This window comes from Centropristis striata, chromosome 8 (assembly GCF_030273125.1).
Source record: "Centropristis striata isolate RG_2023a ecotype Rhode Island chromosome 8, C.striata_1.0, whole genome shotgun sequence".
Classification (NCBI taxonomy): Eukaryota; Metazoa; Chordata; class Actinopteri; order Perciformes; family Serranidae; genus Centropristis; species Centropristis striata.
In genome coordinates this window covers 9,937,684-9,961,894 of record NC_081524.1, presented here as the reverse complement: position 1 = coordinate 9,961,894, position 24,211 = coordinate 9,937,684, and the positions used below count along the sequence as shown (strand labels likewise).

The following is a 24,211-nucleotide window of genomic DNA, read 5'->3' as shown; positions in this document are numbered from 1 at the left end:
GTGTGTGTGTGTGAACAGCCACCTGCAGTGCGTACAGTCTACCAAATGTCAGAGCTGATCTCATCGCTGCACTGAGAACATCACATGTGAGTACTTCTAAACATACCGTATGTGTTCACTCACTGTTATTTTTGTTGAGAGCTGATTTAAGGGATATTATTACAGACAGAAGATGCATAAGTCAGATATAGCAACGTGTCTGCCTACGAGGGCATAAAGTGTTTCTACAAATGCCGACAAACGCTGCCGGAGACAGAGGCAAAGGGTCACTGAGGGGCAAAGATGTAGCCCTCAAACCAGGTCTCACCACAGGCCACATTTTAAAACTCTTTGCCTCTCACAGTGATTATTTGTCTTTGAACTGATTTGGCTTTCATTTTTGTGTTCCTCTTTTGCCTCAAACTGACACAAATGATCTCAAATAATTACAACACAACGACGAGCCAGAATATCTCCAATGTTCTGGCTGGATTCCTCGTGAGATTTAGCTGATAGAAACACAGAAGAGTTGGCTCAAGTGCAACACTGCTGAGTGATTTGCTTGTTTTATCACGGGCCTTAAATAATTGTTTAAATGTATCAGGCTCGATGTGTGGATTTCACCTTCTGTGAGAGATTATTTTCTCCTCTCGGGGTTGTCCACGAGAAGGATTTCAAAATCAGAAAGGCCTAAAATAGACTTATCTGTTACTCAGTTTCTTGAACTGTAAAGTTCAAACTTGTGCAATAACGTAGGCAAATATTGTGTTGATTTTGCAATCAATGGTGGGCTACACGCGAGAGGTACACAAACTTTTCCTACAGAAGAAATCTCTGGAAATATAAAAACCTATTAAACCCTGTAAAGACTATAAATGCTTAATCTATAAGTGTTGGTGTCATCTGTTGCTAAGGGCAACAAATCGGTGACCTGTAAACTGGTCAGCATGAAAAATGATTGGTGCAGCTCTTGATCACCAATAATATTAAAAACAAAAAAACTTCAAATTCCCTTTTTTTTTTAGAAGCTGTTACTGATATAGTAAGTCTTTCTACTGGGAAGAATTACACTGTATTTACATTGTTAATAATTTGTTGCAAATAATGTAATTCTCAGAGAAGGAGATGATAATTATTGACATCTTAAATTTTTTTCGGTTTGTTTCTAATTTCAAACATCCTCAAAGAGAAACAGTTATGACAACTTGTGTATTTTGGGGCACAAATGGGGCCTGTAAAACATTTTTAACGGCTCCTATGAATGGAATATACATATACATATATAGTGTGTCTGAACTGGCCCTTTATAGTGTCGTGGTATCGTTCATTATAGGTATAGTCTGCAGTTTTTCATGTGCGTTCAAAGAAATGTGACGTAAACTAATAATATATACGTGCTTATCACAGTTCACATTATTCATGTAACATACAGCGTATATAAATGTTATGTAAATCAAACAATGCAACACAAAGCATTAAAATCAAATTGTAGGGAGCTTACTGCAGGTGTACTCATTTTTATATTAATTGTAACATAAAACAAAAGTTCTACTTTTCTTCATCAACCTTGAAGAAAAACTAAAGCTAGCTGTAGAGTCCATTATTGGTTGGGACTTGTCGTAACATGCCGCTAAATTCTGTCATGTCTTGTTGTCAAGTTATCCAAAGTAAAACTAATTAAAGATTTATGAAATTCATTAAAAAAACAACTCATACTGTACTTCAGTACCTTAAGTATTTTGGAGCATGAAAAGTATCTCTGAAAACTAAACAGACTGGATATTCTAAACATATGAGTCACATGATTTGCTTTTCTACTTTAGGACCATAAGCACAGGAACTTTATCAACGTTAGCATTATTCAGGATTTAACAATATGGCTGATCTAACATGTTGCAGATCATATTTGTACTGTATACGTTGACACAGGGATAACCCTGCCTGTGTAATTCAGCCAGAGGAAAGACAGAGTTTTGTGTTCAGGTTGATAGCTGCACTTGCACAATTTGTCCATTTTGAGATGCATGTATTGGCATGCTACGTTAACTTTGTGTTTAAACTTATTTTCTTTAGCAACAGCACACGTATTTTCTCTAGCATATTTTGCACGCAGAGGCTGTTCGGTGTGCTTTACATAAATAAAAGCAAGCTGGAACAACCATTTATAAAATATGATTAAAAGAAATTACAAACTACATAAAATTGTTTTTAAATCAAGAGAAATGTAATTAAATCAGTGTTTGTTTTTTAAAAAGTACATAAAATCCAAAATAGTAAAGTGCAAAATGAAATGCCGGTATAATCCAAGTTGAAAGAAGTAATATATTTATGATGCGTTGGCTCGTTGTTCCCGCATTTTTTATTTGAAAATAGACAATGCTTTAATTTAGGAGTGTTCACATCAACTGTATGAGGCAAACTATTATCTTTTAACAGATTGATCCTAATACAAACTGTATTTTGTATTAATTATATTTTTTAAAAACAACCTACAACCTATACTCCAAAATAGTTAGGACACTGTGTTAAATGTAAATAAAGACAGAATAGATCAAATTAAGAATAGTATATAAGTAGTATTTAAGTATAAGAAGTGTATATATTAACAAAAAACAGCCTTAGACATCTCGTCTTTGTACTGTATTAAACTGAATGTAGGTCGAAAAGGATTTGCAAACCACATCATTCTGTTTTTCTTACTGTACATTTTTCACAGCGTCCTAAATTCATTTGGAATTGCTTCTACATAGAGTTTTTTATAGTGCATTATGAAGGCATTTATAATGAATTATAATGCATTTGTAATGCTTCATGACTTCCATTAAACTAACATAACGCTTTCTGATGCACCATATCGACACTTAATACTAAAGATGATACCTGTGATTATTTGCATCGCTTATTTCCATTTCGGTCTTACAATAACAATAATAATCACTCACGATGCAGCATAGATTCTGTCAAATCCATATAAATCTTATGATATGATACGCTACGATAAGGAGTGCATTATTGTTGATGCATCAGTATCGACTTCACTTGACTTTACACATACATTAATAACTTATAATACTGTATAAACTATTATAGAACACTATGAGTCCTGAACATTTGATTGTTCAGGTGAGTTCAGTTAGACATAATGTATTATAAGCCCCATCAGTCAACCTCTCGTTTATAACCAAGAGCATCCATAAGAAACGTGAAGTAAGAAATCATTATAAGGCACATCCATGATGTTTTACAATTGTTGATATAATGCGTCAGACAGAATTTTGTGTGTTTGTCATGAAGCATTATAAATGCATTATAATTCACTATGAATGCCCTCATAGTGCACTATAGATATAATCTTCATTGAAAGAGTTTTTTATTCAGCGTTTGGTTGCAGCTTGTAGTTATTTGATTGACGGATATCAGCAGGCAGTGTTTTACCTTCTGATGCTCTGTCAGACCTGTACTGCAGCAATCTTCATGCTTTGCTTGTTCTGAGGCTTTTACCATCAGAATCTGCAAACAGATTCACAGCTGTATTGACTCCAGGTGACTGACTCGGACAGTTAATAACTATTATCATGTGTAGCCAAAGAAAACAATTTGTCTAAGACTATTGTTTCGCTGCAGTGTCTTAAAATTCAGGGGAGTTCGCACAACAAGCACAGTTTGTCTAATAATATCTTCAAACATAGTCGGCTCTTAAATCTCATTGTTTTATTTTAAACCCAGTGTGCTGGAGCGCAGAGCCATAATAACAGACGACAGCACATATAGTGAGAGATAAAAAGGCAATATATTAGTTTCTCCCTCTCAGAGCGGCGAGAAGCATGTCAATGTAAATATTTAGCACCTCAATGTGTGTCTTTTTGTCTCTTCTTCAGGCCATTACCAAGCTGTGTTTCCCTCACTCTGTCATGAAAATATAACATCTTTGTTGGACTGGGGGTGTTTTCATATGAGACAACAGGATTCCCTTTTCATGGCTATTACTCAGTTCTCTTTCTCGTTGTCTTGTCTTACATAAATGAGCAAGCTCACACACACACACACACACACACACACACACACATTCAAAGTGAAACTGAAATTTCTGAACCAGTGTGTGTCCCTCCCTCTTGTATTTCCAGTATGGTAATCATTCCACCAGGAGCATGTTTCTCATTTATACACTATATAAAGTTGACCTATTGTGAACACTTAAATTTTGTGAAGCAACGCCATGTAACAGCTGCTACAAGGCCGTGTCATATTATGTTGAATGCGAACCATTTGTTGGCTGCAAAAACAAAGGAAATGTGAGTTGAGCAACAGGAGGCAGCTCACAAACTTCACATTTATAAATAATCCACACTCTCCACTTCTGTTTTAAAAGATTACCTGATGGGTGATTCCCCGTTCTGTAAACTCCCCTCATGTTTAGCTTCAGTTCCACGCAGGTTTCAGTTGTCAGTGCAGCTCCTAATGAGAGGAGTTAGAGTATAAATAACTGGTGTACTGTGATCTGTTACTGACCGGCCTCCCGTTGAAATGCTGCTTTTTAGTTTGTAACAAGAGGGCTGACCCTTCAGTGGTGCTGCTGCTGTGTGTGAGCTTTGCAACTGTAATGTTAAACTGTGAAACAAGAAGATGGTTCCCAGTAGGCCAAGAGTAAAGTGCATTGAACCAGGAAATGAAACATTAACTGTTTTATAGTTCAGCTGTTGCTGTGAGGTTGCCGTGTGCACCTGTGTATGTCGGACACTGAACGTTAAGCAGTGAGATGAAATACACTGCAACTGTCTGTGTGTGTGTGTGACACTGTTGCTGTGTGTACTTGGATAATAATGCATGTTTTTTCCTGTTTATGTGCCACAGACTGTGCTTGTAATATACGACACATTTTAGAAAAATCTGACGATAAAGTCTAATTAAATTCCTAATTAGTTAGTAGTTGAAGCTACTGGATTGATGTAGCAATGCTATTGATGAATTTATTACATTTACAAACAGACTATTGTCACTAATTGTCACATCTGCTCCTCTCCTGCCTGTCTGATGGTAATTTTCCACTGCAGCTACGCCCCCTCATCAGCTCACCTCACCTCACCTGTGAGCTCACCTGCACTGATGAGCTGTGGCAGCATTTAAGCCCTGGCTGCCTGCTCTTCAGTGTGTTATGTGAGACTTTTCAGCGTTTGTTTCTGGACTGTTCTGCATTTGGGTCAACACCTGACCCATTAAAGCTAATACATACTCCACAAGAACAGAGAAATGTCTCACAAGAACAGAGCAATGTCTCTGTTCTTGACACATAATCTGGGCAGAACTTTTTTCTTGTGTGCATGGTGCCCAAAAAACTATTGTGTGATTGGTCAGAAATTTTAATTTGACGTGTGCTGCAGTGGGAGGGCCCTTTGAGGACTTCCCAGGAGTTCTGCTCTTGAGTTTCTCTTGAAGTATGAAATGTCCTGGCCAGGACTACCTTCTTGTTCTTGTTCTTGCCACCTGAAGAAAACAAACAAATGTATCTGTTCTTGCGGAGTATGTATCAGTCTTTGCACTCGTTGCTGATAGACGGCTAACCTTCCCAGAGTGTAGTGTTACAGGAGTGTGTCATCTATTTCCAATTCTATGTCTGTGAATTTTCAATTTTATCACTTTAAGTGAGCGTATTTGTTCACAGTGATACAAATAATACTAAATATTAGACCATTGTTTTCTTCAATTTCTTGTTAATTTAAATGCCTGGTACAACTAAAGGTACATTTGTTTGGACAAATATAATACCCACAAAAATAGCTCATAAGTTTCATTTAAGAGCTGATATCTAGCCATTTTCCATGTTTTTTTGATAATAACCAAAATCCTTATAAAGAAAACAATGGAAAATGTCTAGATATCAGCTCTTAAATTAAACTCTTAAGAGCTATTTTTGTTATCATCATATTTGTCCAAACAAATGCACCTTTAGTTGGCATTAAAAGAGCAAAAAAGCAAGGAGGAAACAAGGGTGGTCTAATATTTTTTCCATGACTGTATTTAGACCCTTTACTGGAATAAAAGTACTAATAGTGGTGGTATTGTGGATGCCTTTGTTGTACTTTTAACTTAAACTTCTTAAACACTGTTGACTTTGTTTAATTGACATGAGAATCGATAAGTCAATTCTACAATGAGCATGAGTTTTATCCCAACAAGCTATTTAATAAAACGTTCCAATTCTGCGCAGAATTACTGCACACAGAAAATCATAGACAAGACAGGAAGAAAGGGGGGAAAATAGGGGAAGACAAACCCTCTCTAATATCAAACTCATCCTTTTATCCTTGTCACGTGATGTACTAACTCTTTCTGTAACCAAGTGGGATCAGTTCTCCACCATATAATATGAACACAGTTCCAAGACATTGCTTAACAGGAAGAGACTAAACATACGCAGTCACACAGCTCAGAACCTTTTGTCCCCGGCCTCCAGTCAAAAAGTAAGAATGAGTTTTTTACCTTTTATTGGTATTTTTGATGCAAATTAGTAAACATGAAATACAAAGAATCAACTGAGTGATATAATTTCCTTCCACAGTGTTTTACTATTATTTATGATGTTTTTGGATTAATCATACTGCTGTATTGATGTGTATGTTGCATTTTACTGCCGTAGATGTTTGAGCTTGTGCTCATTTTAACTCCTTTATATTCTGTTGGGGAGTTTAATCCAAACAATCAATCATATTCTATAAGATCATCATGTGTTTGTAGTGCCGCTGTCCTCTAAAAAACTTTTCAGTGACTTTTTAGTGACTTTATTTAGTGTAAGAAGTAGAAGATTTTCTCAAAATATAAAGGAATTCTTCATCCTTCAGTTTGCCAAACATTCAAAATATTTTTCATTTAGGTTTGTTTTCTTTTCATTGCACAGGAAAAAGGATAAAACATTTAAATCTGGAAAGTAACTAAAGCTGTCAGACAAATGTAGCAGAGTAAAAAGTATATTATGTGGTTCTGGGATGGAGTAGAAGGAGAACATGGCTGATGCTGTTTGACTGAAAAAAGAAAGACACTTTGTTGCACAGGCAGAGACAGGGCTGCTTGTATGAACTGCTCGTGGACCGTTAGGAGATATTTGCTGAATTTGGGGGGGAAAAGTGCATTGGATTAGAATCCCCTTTAAGTACAGTACTTGAGTAAATATTCTTAGTTATATTCCACTATATGCAACAAATGTCCCCAGCTTGACTTAAACCAAGTACCATGCAGTTATGTGATGCGACTTTACCATTAACCTTTTGTGGGGCCTGAGCAAATGTTATAATGTTAAAATGTGTGCATTTAGGTTCATTTTAGAGTTCTGTTGCTGAACATTTCTTTTCATAATTCTGAACACATCATGTTTTAGTAAGGCTACGACTGCAGGCAATCCAATTTGTTTCTCAAATCAGGTCATTAAGACCGTCTTCACTGTCATTTGCAAGTGATCAGATCAGATTTGTGTGTCTTGACTTTGGAATCGCATTTAAAATCGCCTTAAAAATGCACTATGAATCTGATTGACATATAGTTTTATGCTGACCAGACTTTTTAAAAACTAAAATCTGGATACAGTGTGAAAATTCTTAAGAAAAGAGCAGATTTGGGCTGGCAGACTGAATGTACTTTGGTGCATCAGTAAAGAAACATTCATAGACGCTGTGACTCTGGAAATTGGTGGTTTGCAGGGAAGCTTTTATTGAGAGATGTCTGACAACAGGGTTTACATTTAAATGTCTGTTTTGTATCAGTAAGTCACAATCGTTCTGTGGTTCATATCCTGTAGTTTGTCGTGTGCTGCCTTGACTTTTGTGAGTTGATTCTGAAAAGCGATCGGAGAGAGCAAAGTGACACGAAGCAGGGCTCGGTTCAACAATGTCCTGAAGTTTGATGAAGTGAAATGAATGAAAAGAGTATATATACAGTTGATGATGTGAGAGCAGATAGATGAGAAAGGGGCACTAGAGGAACGGAGGATGGTTCAAGTTCGGGCTCTCACGGATAAATTGGGCCAGGGAGTCAAACAGAGGCTGCAAATACTGAGACGAGGTCGGATCAACAATAACTAGGAGTGGAATGTTTCACAGATTCACACCAACAAACCTGCTTAAAAAGCCAGTTCACCCCGTGGTCGAGAAATCTAATTATAGCAGTCATTTGGATGTATAATAAGGTGGAATTGATTATTTACAGGAATTCACAGGAATCCCAGCAACTACAGAAAGTAATTGCTGCATACATGTGTGTAGGCAATGTGGGTGTTTGCAGCAGTTTTTCCATGGTATAACCAACGTCATCATTAAACTGCAGCAGATGAACATTATGTGAACTTTACAGTAACAGTGTGCTTTAACATGAACCGTATGCGTCTCATGTGAACCGTGATGAGTTTTTCCAATGCCACAAATAATTCTGCTTAGTTTAAATATTACACAAACATGACTTGACAGCACGACAGTCCTGCTTGTGTCTGAATCTAAAATCTAAATATTTCCATTGTGATGCTGCAGCAGCCTACAAACAATACAGTAACACACAAAAATAACCATCGGTGTGTACGAACACTGGAGATGAAGTGGTGAGTGGGAGAGACATCGAATGTTTCACAACTGTGAAGTTTCAAAGAAGTTTGAATGAAGTTCCCCCTCATGATGAAACAGACTAAGTGTTTTCAGTCTGTGAGCAGAATGTCACTTGTTTCTGATTCTCAACCTCTTTTCCACTGACATTTTGTTTAAATCTGAAACAGTCTCATGTTGCACAAACCCGGTACCTTTCCGTCGACGCAGGGCTTCAGACGTCCTCATGTTTTACCTACTAGGCTCGGTTAAATTTTACACCATTCATTTAACTCTAAATGGTTAAAGAACACACAAAAAACAAGTCGGGGAGAGAAAATAGAGATTGCACGGTGAGGGAAATCCTCTGTAGGAGTCAAGGGAGGACAAAAGATGTATCCGAAAAAGTGAATCATCCTTCATTCTTGCTTGTAGCCCACACTTTTAGTCTTTTTCTCTTTCAGTAATGAAACGATGTGGTCCAAACGCCCGTGTTAGGTGTGTGACTAATGAGGGAGTCCTCACTTTCAGGTGTTTTCCATCAAAATCACAGCTCAAAAACAAATACGAATCGACTGAGAAAGCACAATTTGAACCTGTTCTTTGCAACACATTTACATCCAGATGTTCTGTAAGAGAACAGACTCTAGAAGTGAATGCTTCAGTGTGTTTGTGTTCCAAGGAGCAAACAAAAGAATTGTTTCATTTTGAGGCTCAGAGAGAACAGAAGCAGGTGTGAGCCCTTCATGAAGGCAGTACAGAGGCAGGCAGAGAAACCTCAGAGAGACACATGAGACGGGTGCGACATGTTTGTTTTGTCCTTGTTGTGGTTCGTGTCTCTAAACCGCCCCGGCAGTGTCTTCCTGCAGCTCCAGTCCCTTAATGATCGCTGTAGCTGTCATTAGTTAGTTTGGACTCAGACACATTACCTCATTATTGTGTGAGGACTGATTTCTATTCTGTTACGATGCCTCAAAACTAATGTTTCAGTATGGTGCAAAACATATTTTACTTAAATTAATCTTAAACCTTCAAGCTATCTGTTGCATTGTTGGCTCTGTTTCTGAGCCACTGGAGCCTGAAATTCAACAAACGTGCCTAAATTTGCAAACTTTCTTCTGTGGTTTGAGGCATTAATGAACATTTTAAGTGGTTATCAAGTTTTGCTGAAAAGAAACAAATAAAACTGAACACAAACTGACTGTCGCAGACATCCCAGTTTCATTCCTTTAGCTCTTTAGAAACTGCCGGACCCAATTAGTTTGAAATGTCTAAATGTTTTGTTTTTATATATTTCTTTATTTTTTTCTAACAGGGACATTTAATAGCCTTAACAGCTTGCTGTTTGAGTAAACCAGTGTGACAGACATTGCTTCCATCACATTGTAATGAGTAATTATAGGTTGATTAAAGACTAAAAATGACAATACTTATGTTGTTTAAATGGACTCAATGTCCTAACGATTTCTGAATATGTCAAACAGACAGTAAAGAGGAAAAACCCAGAGGATGAAAAGAAAAACTATCTGCTACCCCGTACTAACAGGGACACTAGTTCCCTCTAGAACAAGAAAAAAAGCCTTTTTGTTATGAAAAATGTTTTTAACTGCGTACATCAGACACAGTATCACATTAGATTATACTGAAAAAAACAACAACAGACAGTCAAAGCACACGGAGCACGGGAAAACAAACAAAAAAAATAATTAAGAATAGTTGTTCATAAGGATAATAAGGATAAGGATACTTGGTGAATATTAAGATTACCGGCCATTATTATCCATCAAGGTTTTAATTAGTTGCCAAACTTTCACAAAAGAGCTTTTTGGTCTAATATTTTTACTCTCCCAAATGTAAAACATTGCTCAACTCCCCAACCACACTTCAGACTCCACTTTCAACTTCTGAAGTGTAACTTTTTTTTGCTAATGCCATACATAATGAAGTTACCTGTGATTAGCATTCATCAGCATTAATCACTGTGGCACCCAGAATGCCGATCAATGAATCTGGCAGCATGAGACACTGACACAAAAATTCAAATACATTGTTTCGAAAATGGCTAAATTGGGGTTGAACATGTATAAATGTTTATAAGAGGATTTTTTCTGTAATAAAACCACATCAGCGCAGTTGTTAAGTGATATTATAAGAGTTAGAGTTGTGTGCATTACTTCAGTAAGGACCCCAAAAAGCCTTCAGAGAGCCACAGATGTTATTTTACTGTTGAATTGAGTGCAGACGAGACTCTACAGCAGGTTCAGAGTGCAGATAAGCACCAGCAGATGTTTGGCTGTCGCACAGGTGTATATTTACCCAAAAAAGTATCACAACAACTATTCGTCATACAGAGTGTAATGTCAATTTTACACTGGATGGCTGACAATTTATTTTCTTTTATCACTAAAAGGAAATATGAAGCAAAATGCTGATGTTAAAATAGGCTGGAATACTTTAAAATGAATGGTGTTCATGGTGCAGAATCCACCAGCAGCACTACAAAAGGTGAATGAGTGCCGGACCACATTTAGGCAGTATTTATTTAGGTACAAATGTTGGTTATCATAGAGATAAAAACCTGCACTTTCCATTTACGGGTCTGTTTGCTCGTTGAATCCCCGGGCTGTTCTCATTTGCTTTGTTAATTCTGACTAGCTTGTAAATCACCACTGAACACTAATTCCTCTCTAATCAGAACAGAAAACAAGAATTAGATTGAATAAAAACATTCAGTGGAAACTGTTTATCTTCTAAAAACCTGTCGGGACCATTTTGCGCAATCGTGTTCAGACTTGTGCGGATGACAATTTGTTTTAACCTTTATTCAAATTCCAATCTAATTCTACTGACAATACTAAACATTAAGTACAAGGAAATGTGTCTAAAATGATGCTCAGAAAATTTGGAACGGCCAAAAAGATGATTTGAATTTGAACGTTTTAATCAATAGAGTGATCGTATCGTCAATGGAGCGATGTGATACAATATATACATGTCAGGTTATCAAACCATGATGGACAAATATAAATTTAAAGTTACTTAAGGGGTAAATTAAAGGGACAGTTCACTCCGAAATTAGAAAATACATATTTTTCATCTTAACTGTAGTTATTTTTATTGATCCAGATTGTTTTGGTGTCAGTTGCGTTGCGTGTTGGAGATATCGGCCGTAGAGATGTCTGCCTGTTCTCGGACACAATGGAACTAAACCTTTGTGGCACTCAAAGGGTCAAAAAATACATTTGAAAAACTTAACAGCAATTTCTCTTATCAGAAATCATGATCTGGTTACTCAAGATAACCCACAGACCTTTTTTTGAGCAGTTTCATGTAGGAACTAAACGAGAAAATGAATAGTTCCTACATGAAACTGCTCGCAACAAGGTCTGTGGATTACGTTTTGCAACCAGGTCAAGATTTCTGGAAAAATACATTTCTGTTGAGTTTAACAAATATAACTTTTTGGCGCTTTGAGCTCCACAAGCAAAGTGTCATATTGTTCTATTATAATCAAGAGAAGGCGGAAATCTCTTGGGCCGGTATCTTCAACAACTAAACTCACACTAAAACAAACTAGACTGATAAATAGAACCACAGCTAAGAGGATTTTAAGTGATCTGCCCATTTAAGAAATAAATTGTATACATTTTTGTTGGTCTGTACGTTTTTTTGGTTGATATTCAGTATTTTTACATATGCAAGAGCAGTTAGACATCATGTTTCTTGGCCAAAAATGTCTTTAAGTTTGGCCCTCGGCAGACTTTATACAATATTTACATCCTTCTGTATTGTTGTGAACTTTAAGAAAGGACACTGACGTGCGTAGCTCCGGGTATTCACACAGCAACATTTCCCTCCTGCCTAGAAGATATCTTCAGACTTTATGGTTATAAATGTGAAAAGAGCATTTTAATGATAAATAAAGTCTGGAAGGTCAGTGTGTAAAACGCACCGAGTTGGAGTTGTAACAAGGTGATGGTATAAAGGATGAAATGCGCTGGAGGTTGTATTTTTATTTATTCCACCAGATGTATATTAAACTCACATTATCACATTTCTCTGTAGAGCCGCTCCAGCGAGTCAATTTCCCCCCAAAACTATTTATTTTCCCCTCAAAGCACTTTGCTGACTGTTTCTTTTTAGGAAGAGTTTCATTTTTCATTTGCATTTATCAACTGCGTTTGTGAGGATTGGTCCAGCAGTTCATGGCTCGAATTCTGATACACTAATTATGTATCTAAATCAGAACAATTATATGACCAGGGGAAAAAATCAACGGAGCAATTATAATAAATTAGGCCGTAAGCCGCCCATGTGCTATTTAGAACGTGCTAAAGATAGATAATGAGTCCGCGGGGGCCCTTCACAAATTTTCTGTTATCAGGCAGCAACTCAAACAACAATTTCAGCCAATTAAGAGAAGTTGTTTGTTTATGTGTTGGACAGATTAAAAAATGAAAAGGAACAAAGAAAATTACCAGTACATTAGAAGTTACTGATTAAAACATGGCAGCATTACACTGCACAAATGATTTAGTTCTTATCTGATATTTTAAAACAGCACAAACATTTTCAACACATTAGGCGATTAATTGAGTTTTGAAATAAAAAACAACTGAGGATGAGATGTCTTCCTCTGTAACAGCCAATCAAAGGTCATTGTCATGATTTTGGGTTTGATCGACAACTGTGTGCTTTGTTTTCAGACCAATCGCTGACGAGGGAGGTGCAACGACACTTAAAAAGAGAGCTGGTTTGATAAATATTCAGCATTTCCACCCGACTCCGGATCACTGAGCACAGAGGGACACTCAGCACTCAGCAACAGATGTGAGTATACTGTCATTAAAAATAATAATAATTATATAAATATGCATATTATTCAAAAAACAAAAGCATTTATTGCTGTATACACAAACTATAAGTGTAATTTTATTTTTTTCTGTTTCTTGATTTTGAATTATGAACTATAAGTTCATTTGGCCCAGCGGTGCCGTAATGTCATATTAAGTTTTATGTTTTTATTTAATTACAGCTTCAAGGAAATATGTAATTAAAATGCACATATAAATAAAATTTTGAAAAATATTGCTGAATTAAACATGAAAATGATCAACAAGAAACATAAAAATATTTTTTTGTAAAATTGTCAGTACACGTCAAATCATTTAGAATTTTTTTTTCGGACTTCTTCTTTTTTTTTTATTTCACAATTTATAAGTAATAAAATACCAGGCAGCTCAAAACAGGATGCCGTTATACACACAGTTTACGTAAAATAAAGGTCAAATTAATTCATTTTATATCAGTGCAATTATTTTATGCTGATATTTAAAATAACATGAAAATCTGAATTTAATAAGTTACCATTAAGGCTAATTTCTGCACCGCTTAGGGTAATTACTTTGTTTCCTGTTTAAACTGCATAAACAAATCTATGTGTAAATCATTCAGTTACATCATTAAGTAGGAACATCTTAAAATTCAGTTCAGGTGCAGCCGAAAACAAGAATTTAAATAGTGAAAAGCAGACAGACTTGAGTCAGTAAATGATGCTGTAGCCCTTCCTGTCCTCGCTCTCCTCCCCCTGCACCTCCCCACAGTGTTTGACCCTCAGCCTCCCCTCCCCCCTCCGTCTCTGCTGCTTGTTGTTGAAGCTCCATCCTGACTACAGATATGATCGTCTTGGTTTCTGGGTTGCAGCTCCACAGGTGCTGTGACTTTGAACGTCTTTTTATCATCAATTCCGCTCTGTCTCTGGTCTCCCCTTCTTTCTTTTTTTTCCTGCTCACTTTCTTACAAACTGATCTCGGTCATAATAAATAATGCAGCATTATTTATTTTCTATCAGATATCACACCTTCTCTCTCCTCGCACGTTTGCAGTCCTTGATCTTTTATAGACACATTGGAAACATACATAAACAATTTGCTTCGAGACATTTCTCCTTGACACACATAAACCCCAGATTTTAATGTTTAATGCTGCTTTTCTTCAGGTAACTGACTGACTGCCGTTTTAACTGTGAGCCCCCAGACGGATCGTAACATTTTAAAGCCATAAGCAGAATTTTATCCGTGTGTTGGGATTCATGTTGGTATAAGCACAATAAAAAGGACATTGTGACCTCAATAAATTTGAAATATTCATCCTGATACTTTTATGTAGAAGGCTATCACTCATTTTCACAGGACATAATGGATCATTTGTGAGCAGATTTCGCCGCTAATGTGAGACAAAGAGATTCTTAGACGTTTTGGACATTTAAGAATTTCATCAACCTTTGACAGCAGAGAGATGACAGGAAACAAAGGGAGACGTGCAACAAAGGTGCCTGTCCAAGCAATTAACGTAGCAGGTCTAGTGCGGATTTATTGAACTGGGGTTATATGAGGTTCTTATCCATAGTCAGAGTCCCAACCTGGAGTTCAAAACATTATTAGACCACCCTTGTTTTCTTCAATTAATTGTTCATTTTAATGTCCGGTACAACTAAAGGTACATTTGATTGGACAAATATAATCATAACAACAAATATAGCCCATAAGAGTTTAATTTAAAAGCTGATATCTAGCCATTTTCCATGATTTTCTTGATAATTACCAAAATCATTATCAAGAAAACCATGGAAAATGACTAGATGACAAGATATCAGCTCTTAAATTAAACTCTTATGAGCCATTTTTGTTGTTATCGTTATATATTTGTCCAAACAAATGTACCTTTAGTTGCACCAGGTATTAAAATGAACAAGAAATTGAAGAAAACAAGGGTGGTCTAACATTTTTTTTCCATGACTATATTTTGCAGTCCACACGTCTGTGACCTCTGAATCTTTGCAAGGAGGTCAGATTTGTGTGTATAGGCCGACTCTGTTAGGTTACGCTTATGTTGAGTTAAATGTTTACTTCTTCATAAGAGACATTTTTTCAGAAACATTTCAATTAGTGTCCTTGAGGGCTTAAGGTATGGGACCACTGACCTTCAGTGCAACCCCGATCCCAAAAACAGATGCTTTGTACTGTGTCAAGCATAAATATAGACAGAATGCATTTAAAATTATGCTTTTGTACTGAATTCCATTGAATGTTGTTTGCAATGGATAATTGCATTCTGAGTTTATAACCTTTTCCATAGCATCCCAACTTTTTTGGAGCCGGGGTTGTAGATGGGCTTTTGAAGCTCCAAACTGTGTGGCATGCCGAGCGCCATCTTCTCATCTACTGATCTCCTTCATGTTCTTTAACCCGGCCTCAAAAAAAAAAAATCAAACAATCCTTTCAATCCCCAGATCACCAGGGTGCTCAAACTTTGATATTTTTATATCACAAAATATGTCAGAGTTAGAAAATACATCAATGGCAGTTAATTAGTGCAAACAATATCTTGTGAATCTAGCTCATGTTGGACACAAGCCAAATAGTTTTTTATTCTTATATAATGTTTTGTCAGATCTTGTAATTATTTCTTGTAACTTAAGTCGATTTAAGTGTAGTTTTAAGTAATTTTTAAGTACAAATCAGAAGCTGACGCTCATCGTGTCTACTTACGTACTTATACGGTATAATTTATTCAGTATTGTGGCAACTGTACACATGATATAGTAGTTTGCTTAATTAGTTTTGATATTAAATTTAGCTTGAGCTCAATTTCAAAATAAAATCTTGACAAAGAAATCTAAGATTTTAGTCTTTTGCGCTCGTTTTCGTCCTTAAGTGTGACTCAAAGTTATAAGACCCAACAGCTTTACCTTTATTATAGGACTTGATCTCGCCTGTGTGACTATTGTCACAATCCATCAAGCCAAATTAGAATTTTTATTTATTTATGTTTTTGACTGACTTTGATTTCAGTGGTTTAATTTGAAAATGAAAGATCCTTGCATGGCCTCTTTTCATTTAGGGTTCAAAACAGTATAAAAGCAACAGTTAGAGTCTTTGAAAAGATGTTTTTGTGCACAATCACATACTGTACTCACTATAAAGAAAATAAAGTAAAGAGAGAGAGAGAAAGCGATGAGGGAGTGAGACAGGGAGAGAGAAGAGAGAAACATCTACCTTTAAACCACAGTCTAGGTGTGCTGCCGCTGCTGTGGTCTCTTTTCTTTTCTCTTTGTGAGCGTGGAGAGATCCGTCTTTCGTGGAACACGGGAGGAAGAGAGGGGGTGTGAGAGGCAGAGGGGGAGGATTGGGATAAGAATCTGCACCTTAACTAAATCAAGGCCCACCACAACCCAGCGTACGCTCTGTGTCTCCTCTCCGACGTTTGTCTGTTTCTTCTCATCCAAAAACCCACCACAGGCCGCCTACTCTCAACTCTCTTAACTCTCTATCTTTTATCTTCTCAAATCTCTCCAAATCTGAGACCACCACAAACCCCTCTTTGCTTCCTGTTGAATGATTTCTCTTTGCAGCGAAATTACATTTACAGTGAGGATGTCGCTACAAATTAAACTTAAAATCAGTGCTCTGATACTTCATTAGTCTTTTCTGTCCATAAATTAAACCTTGCGACCAATTATTTCTTTGTTTCTTTGTAGTTTTTTTCAACCTGGTGAGAAATACATTTTAAAAAATCAGTAAAAGCGCAAATCACACTCATTTTAGCATCTTCACACCAGCAATTTTAACATTTATCACTAGTTTATCACATTTTTATTGCTATTGTTATGACAAAGTGCCATGCGTATGCCTTTTCACATAACTTTCTGAACATTTTCACATAACTTTATAAACATTTTCACATAACTTTATATCATTTTCGATTTTTGCCACTACACTATTCTCATAGAAACCATTGCACTGCACTGGAGCTATACATTTTAAATACAGTTTATTATTATCAGAATGCAGAATTTATATGAATGTGTTACCCGTATTTTCTGTCTTACAGTTTTACAGACGTGTGACAGAAATGAAGAACCTAATTCTCCTTCTCATTGCTGTGCTCATGTCAACAACAACAAAAACAGGTAAGTAACGCTGATTGCAGGTGATTTATTCATTTTGACTTGACAGAACACATGAGACATCTTTCTTTCTCTCGTAGGGGCACAAGAGGTGCAGGTGGTGTACGCTGAGGTGGGACAGACGATCACCTTGAAGGCTCCAGACGGGTTACCTTCAAGCAATTATTTGTACTGGTTGTTGAAAATAGATGATGCGAAACCGCTAGCCTGGCGCAATAGCTTAGGTGGAAAGCAAATCAGTGAGTGTACTGGGCTATTTTCAGATATAATAACATGTTTCTACCATCAACGTATAAAAAAAAAAAAGGAAGGTACTTTTGCTAACTATTCGATTCTTGCCTTGCAGATGAGCACTGGAAAGACAAGTTGGCCCTTAATGTTGACTCACTGGTTATCCAAAATATCCGACAAGAAGACTTCAGGAAATATGTCTGTAAAGTGACTTTGAATAGTGGAACTCACTCCACCATCACATATGAAGTGGTCAAACTCACTGGTAAGAGTAATCACCATCAGTTCAATCACAGTGATTCATTTAAAATATTGCGTTGGCTACTATACAGTCATGGAAAATATTATTAGACCATTGTTTTCTTCAATTTCTTGTTCATTTTAATGCCTGGTACAACTAAAGGTACATTTGATTGGACAAATATAATGGTAACAACAAAAATAGCCCATAAGAGCTGATATCTAGCCATTTTCTATGGTTTTCTGGATAATTACAAAAATCATTATCAAGAAAACCATGGAAAATGTCTAGATGACTAGATATCAGCTCTTAAATTAAACTCTTATAAACTATTTTTGTTGTTGTTATTATATCTGTCAAAACGATGTACCTTTAGTTGCACCAGGCATTACATGAACAAGAAAGCAAGGAGAAAACAAGGGTGGTCTAATAATTTTTTCCATGACGATGATGTAGTTGTCAATATAATTTTTGGGCTGATATATTTTGGAAAAATCAAGTGTTTTTTTCCACGATAACTGGTGACTCTCAGCCGAACAGAACACATTAGTGTCTTCATAAAAACCTTAATTTTTACTTCTACTTTAAATAGATTTGCATCTGTGTTTATTTTCTACCCCAGCCGATCACGCAAGTTACTATGGGCAACCACGGATACAGTCTGCTGAAAGTCACCAGTTAACATGGTGACTCAAACAAACCAAAACTCCTGTTGCTCGGCAGTAGTCGTGATCCTGTTGGAAATCTGTAGAACTTGAATCCGACAACCAGACATTTTGAGGGGAAAAACAGCACTTGCATTTTAGCTTTTTTTTGGCTTACTTTTGCTGTAGAGACTGTAACTTGAGGGTAAATCAAACTTTTAATAATTTTCATAATTTCGGTTGTGTTTCCTAGTGAGAATGAACCCGCCCTCTCATCTGCTGCATGGGGAGACTCTGTTTCTGTCCTGCGCCGTGGAGACTCGTCCAGGTCCAGAGATACACTGGCTGAATCCCCACGGAGAGAAAAAGTATAGTCAACTTACCATAAGAGCAACGAGCCAGGACAATGGCCTGTGGACCTGTGTTGTGAACAACAATAACAGGGCCCAAGTTTCTGTTACAGTTCTGGGTGAGTTACTGTAGAAACACTTGTATTCATTTGTTTTATAGTAGGGCATCCCCAACTTCAATGTAACTATAAACAGATAGTTTATAGGGTATTTGTAACATTTCAGCCACTTATTAGTTGAGATTCAACAAAACAGCTTCACTTTGTAGATGTCTAACAGTTTATATACATTACATGAACATGCCTACATATTCTCAAAGTAATTTAGTTAAACTTAAACACTTGCCGAACCACTCAAGTATAGGTTTAGTGAGTAGTTCAAGTTCAGCTTAATTATTCTTACCTTTCACATAGGTTAGTGCAGTTGATAATAAGACAGAACAGGAAAAGCTGTCAAAGAAATATATTTATACAGAGAGACCAATACAGGCAAGACAATAGACTAAAAAAAGAATAGATAAATATAAGATAAAAATACTTTTTATACATACTCATGAAATAATGTATTATATAAAAGCTAGACTAATAACTAGATAAAATAAATTAAATGATACAAATCAAATTAAATCAATTATTATTATTACTATTATTATTATTATTATTATTCATAAAATATTATTATCATTATTATTACAAATTATATAATGTAGATTTTACAACATAAATACGATAAAATTAGTAGGGAAAAACTAAGTTAATGTCTGTAAATCATCCTTAATGCAACTACCAGACTTCAGAGGGGCTTTACTTGTTCATACACTGTAAGCTTGTGAGACATTTATTCCAGTGCTGTAAAATATGTAGATATGTTCATGAATTGTCACATCACTAGAAAAAGCTGAATTGTTAAACCTCCACTAATAAACTGTTGCAATATTACAAAACGTATAAAGTATCTGTAGGCGAACTATCCAAATAAAGTGTTACTGATAACTATTATTTCTCTTTTTCTCCGTATTTAGATCTTTCCCCGGCTCCTTCAGGTCCTCTGTATACATCTAAAGCCCGGCCTCTCAACGTCCCCTGTTCCCTTGGTCCTAAAATCACCTGGGAACAACTCAGAGCTAAGAACCTCACAGAAGTTTTCTGGCAGTTCTTCCCTAAACCAGACTCGCCTCCACAGACTCTCTTCAACCTCTCTCTGAAGGATCTGACCTGGAAGTCAGACCAAAACTTTGGACTGCGTCCTGTTCCAGACGCTAAAAAACAAAGTCTGTCTTTGACCACATCCCGAGCAAAAGAAGAAAACAGAGGAGATTATGTGTGTGCCCTGAAATTTCCAAATGGTATGACTCTAAAGAGGACTGTGCACGTAGAGGTGCTGGAAAGTAAGTCAAAGCTAATTTGTGTACGTCTTGCTTTATGTTTCCCTCACATCCGCCACACCAAACTTTGTTTGCTTGGTCTTTTGTTATCACGGTGTCCCCATCTATCTCTTCTTCTCTCTTTACTCCTTCCTAATTGTCATTCATAACTAGTTGCAGACAGTCATTTCTTTGCCTCCTCTCTGCTGCGTCTGCTCTGTTGTACCGTGCAAGTGTTTTCATCTCTCCGCTGCAGAGTTTATTTGGAAGTGTCCCCGGTGTGACATGTGTCTAATTCAGTGGCTAATACACTTGTCTAGCTCCACTTGTTTTAATAGAGTATAACGAGCTTTCCCTCTGCCAGAAGAGTGTGATAACACAATGAATTTTAATTGGACTCTGTGTTCTGAGGATTTATGGTGTAAAACTAAGATTTCTCATTTTTATCTGAGCTATTATTTAACCAGGAACATTGAAAAGAAGCAAGTCCACCAATCTGATGGATTAATTAAAGGGAGAGATAGCAGATATGAACTCCAAAGTTTTACAAATTTCCACTGGAGTCTTGCTGCAGTGTTGGTGGTTATCTTCAACTTTGCATGTGTGATTTCTAATAGTGACTCAAGGTTGGTTTGTGTAATAGTGTTCAAGCCAGCCAGATGAAAGTAACCAGTTAAAATCAATGAGACTAACACTGTTACGGAGTCAGGGAAAAGCAGGGTGGAAAAATATTTTACTTGAGTAAAAGTAGCAATACGTTAGTGTCAAAATTACAAATAAATGTCCTGCGTTCAAAATGTTACTTGACTAAAAGTATGACTCAGAATATATTTAATATAAAAAAAGTAAAAGTATTAATGGTGGAGAATTGTCCCATTTCAGAATAATGTATATTGTATGATATAGTCATAATTATTGATGGTAGAGGTGAAATTGAACTGTATATGCTGCTGAGTAGCTTAATGTATAACAATACATCATTATTTATTAGTTGATGTATAATTTATTGAATTAATAATCAATTTGCAAATCAACTTGCTACTAAAGTTATCAAATAAAATGTAAAAAATACATATGAAAAGGAAAAAGCAGCAAATCTTCAATAGAGTCTGGCAAGTATTCACATTTGAAGGGTTGAAGCCAGAGAAAAAATTAAAATGATTTGGACCATTAATAGAGAGAAAAAAAAAAAGAGAGTAGCAAATTGGTTTTCTCTCCATCTTATGGTTGATTCATTGTTTCAGCTCTAAATGTCTTAAGGGCGATGTATAATATATCATAACTGACTGATGCTTCTACTATCCTCTTTTTTAATTTAAATTTGTTCTTTATGCTATGTGCAGTGTGGTTTTGATATAGATGCTGTCATGTATTGCAACGTTGCTGTTCTTATTTGAAAAAGTGAGAAAAATTCCCCTAGATTTGGCAGGTTGTTCTGGCACGCTGCAGCAACAGAAGCCAAAGGCTCATTTGGATTCAGATTGTAAATGTAGAGGAGAAGAGAGCACAGGATTTTACCAGCCTGTCAAATTTTCTCATGCATTTAATATTTTTAATTTCTGCATTTCTCCAATTCTCTCTCTCTCTCTCTCTCTCTCTCTCTCTGCAGTCACCTCCTCCCCAGGAACAGAGGTCGTTTCTGGCCAGCAGCTCAACCTGACGTGCAGCCTCGGCCACCGGCTGCCCTCTGGCCTGCGACTCAAATGGATCCCGCCTTCAGGCCGGTCCCTGCCGTCTCTCACACCTGACCGTCACCCCGACCATATCACCATCCCGGAAGCGGGGAAGGGAGATGGCGGGAAGTGGAGCTGTGAGCTGTGGCAGAACGGCACCCGGCTGACGTCGACTGAGATCACTGTGAAGATCGGTGAGTGCAGGAAGTGAGAGGAGAGCAGGAAATATGACAGGGGCATGACCTTGTGGCCACAATCTCTTTCACATCTTTACATGATGTGCTCTAAGTACTGCTCACTGTTTGATGCCTGTCTGTTTCTGCTCCACACAGAACCCAAACTGAGCGTGTGGATGCTGGTGGTCATATGCAGTGTCGCCGCCATCGTCATCCTCGTCCTCATCCTCTCTATCATCCTCTACCGACGCAGACAAGTACGGTTAAATCATCCCTATTCCTTTCTGTTCGATCACACTGGGTTATTAGTGTGGCATTAAGAGTTATCTCTCTCTTTCTATGCCTCTCTCTCTCTCTCTGGCTGACATTAGCGGAGGATGGGACACCTCAGGCGTCAACTCTGCCAGTGCAAAACGTACGTATCAACCATTTCCTGGATTGAAATTACTCTAAACAAACACACACGCACACACACACGCACACGCACACACACACACACACACACACACATGCACACACACACACACACACACACACACACACACACACACACACACACACACATCCTTGTACTCCTATCTTTGTGAGGACCCTCATTGGAATAATGAATTCCCTAGCCCCTTACCCTAACCCTTAACATGCCAAACTCCAACCCTAACTGAACCTAATTGTGACCTTAACCCTAAAACAAAGTCTGAACTCTAAAATAAGCCTTTAAAGAAGTGAAATGTCCTCACTTCTCAAAAATGTCCTCACTTTATTGGTTAAAAACATGATCCGGTCCTCACTTTGTACAAAGTACAAGAACACACACACACACACACACACACACACACACACATCCTTGTACTCCTATCTTTGTGAGGACCCTCATTGGAATAATGAATTCCCTAGCCCCTTACCCTAACCCTTAACATAACCTTCACCATCACAACTAAATGCCCAACCCAAACCCTAACATAAACCTAATCGTAGCCTTAAACCTAAAACAAGATTTTGTTTTGATACAAAAACCTAAAACAAGATTTTGTTTTAGGTTTAACTCTCAAATAAGCCTTTAAATAAGTGAAATGTCCTCACTTCTCAAAGTTTTCCTCACTCTGTTGGTTAAAAACACGTTCCGGTCCTCACTTTGTATGAAGTACAAGAACACACACACACACACACACACTCACACTCACACTCACACTCATCACTGTAGCACTGCAATCTATAAACAACACATTTAGCCATAAGGTGTTTTTATGAAGATACAAACATTAATAAAATAAACATCTTGCTTTTTGTGTGTCTTTCCATAACTCAAAAAGAAACCTGTGACTTTATGTTTCAGCCCCAAGCCCAAAGGCTTCTACAGATCGTAATATCACCCACAAAGACATTTTCAAGAGGACATCGCAAACAAATTGAATTTCTGCCCAGATAAGATGGATTTTTCTGTCATGTCTACTTAACTGTGAAGATCTGTTAAATGAGGGTCTGAAAAGTTTGCAACAAAGTTCAGTTTGAAGACTAAAATGTATATTACAGTTGTACATATCAGCCGTTTTGGAATCATGTAATCTTACGGGGGTAATTTCTATCATCCTAAGGTGTTTTTTGGGGACATTTTAGGGACTTTTCTATTCCACAGAATTGCTCTTTGTTCCATTTAATTGTCAATTTAATTTTATTGTTTGTGATCATTGCTGTTAATTGTTTCTGTTAATCTCTTTTATCCACATTGTTTTTTATATTTGCCTTGATGTATAATATATATTTTTTATGATAGGCTTGGTAACTTGCTTTTATAAATATTTTTTTTATGAACATATATTGGTACTTAATAAACAAATGAGGACATTTCAATACTTAAAACAAATGTTTTTTGTCAAAGTATTGTTTATTTTTTAGATTAAATTGTAAAGACATTGGCCGCTGAAGTTTTCCAATAAAGAATCAATATCTTTAATAATTGAGTGGTGGTCCTGCAGTGGTGTCCTGGGCTCACACAAGTAGGGTGGCGTCCTTCTGATAGATTCGACAGAT

At 36.8% G+C, this 24,211-nt stretch overlaps 1 protein-coding gene across 4 annotated transcripts; it reads left to right on the top strand.

The window, feature by feature from the left end:
* Positions 1–47: 47 nt before the first annotated feature.
* On the top strand, positions 48–24,047 carry cd4-1 (CD4-1 molecule). 4 transcript variants are annotated; one of them, XM_059339353.1, is made up of 11 exons: positions 48–86; positions 13,244–13,367; positions 17,430–17,508; positions 17,586–17,744; positions 17,852–18,001; positions 18,875–19,090; positions 19,993–20,358; positions 21,944–22,201; positions 22,340–22,440; positions 22,555–22,598; positions 23,517–24,047. In XM_059339353.1, the coding sequence occupies exons 3-11, from the start codon at positions 17,451–17,453 to the stop codon at positions 23,545–23,547; spliced, it is 1,383 nt and encodes a 460-aa protein (XP_059195336.1). In that variant the 5' UTR covers positions 48–86; positions 13,244–13,367; positions 17,430–17,450; the 3' UTR covers positions 23,548–24,047. The 4 variants fall into 4 exon arrangements, with proteins under 4 accessions (XP_059195336.1, XP_059195337.1, XP_059195338.1 ...); XM_059339354.1 differs by lacking the exon at positions 48–86 and having other exon boundaries at positions 12,015–13,367; XM_059339355.1 differs by lacking the exons at positions 48–86; positions 13,244–13,367 and adding an exon at positions 14,145–14,248.
* The last annotated feature ends 164 nt before the right edge of the window (positions 24,048–24,211 follow it).

Excerpts from the sequence above, each read along its gene's own strand:
- cd4-1 (XM_059339351.1), top strand. The coding sequence starts at position 17,397 with ATGAATGTGTTACCCGTATTTTCTGTCTTACAGTTTTACAGACGTGTG. Across the intron at positions 18,002-18,874 it reads TGAAGTGGTCAAACTCACTG|TGAGAATGAACCCGCCCTCT; the intron begins GTAAGAGTAATC and ends TGTGTTTCCTAG. Across the intron at positions 20,359-21,943 it reads GCACGTAGAGGTGCTGGAAA|TCACCTCCTCCCCAGGAACA; the intron begins GTAAGTCAAAGC and ends CTCTCTCTGCAG.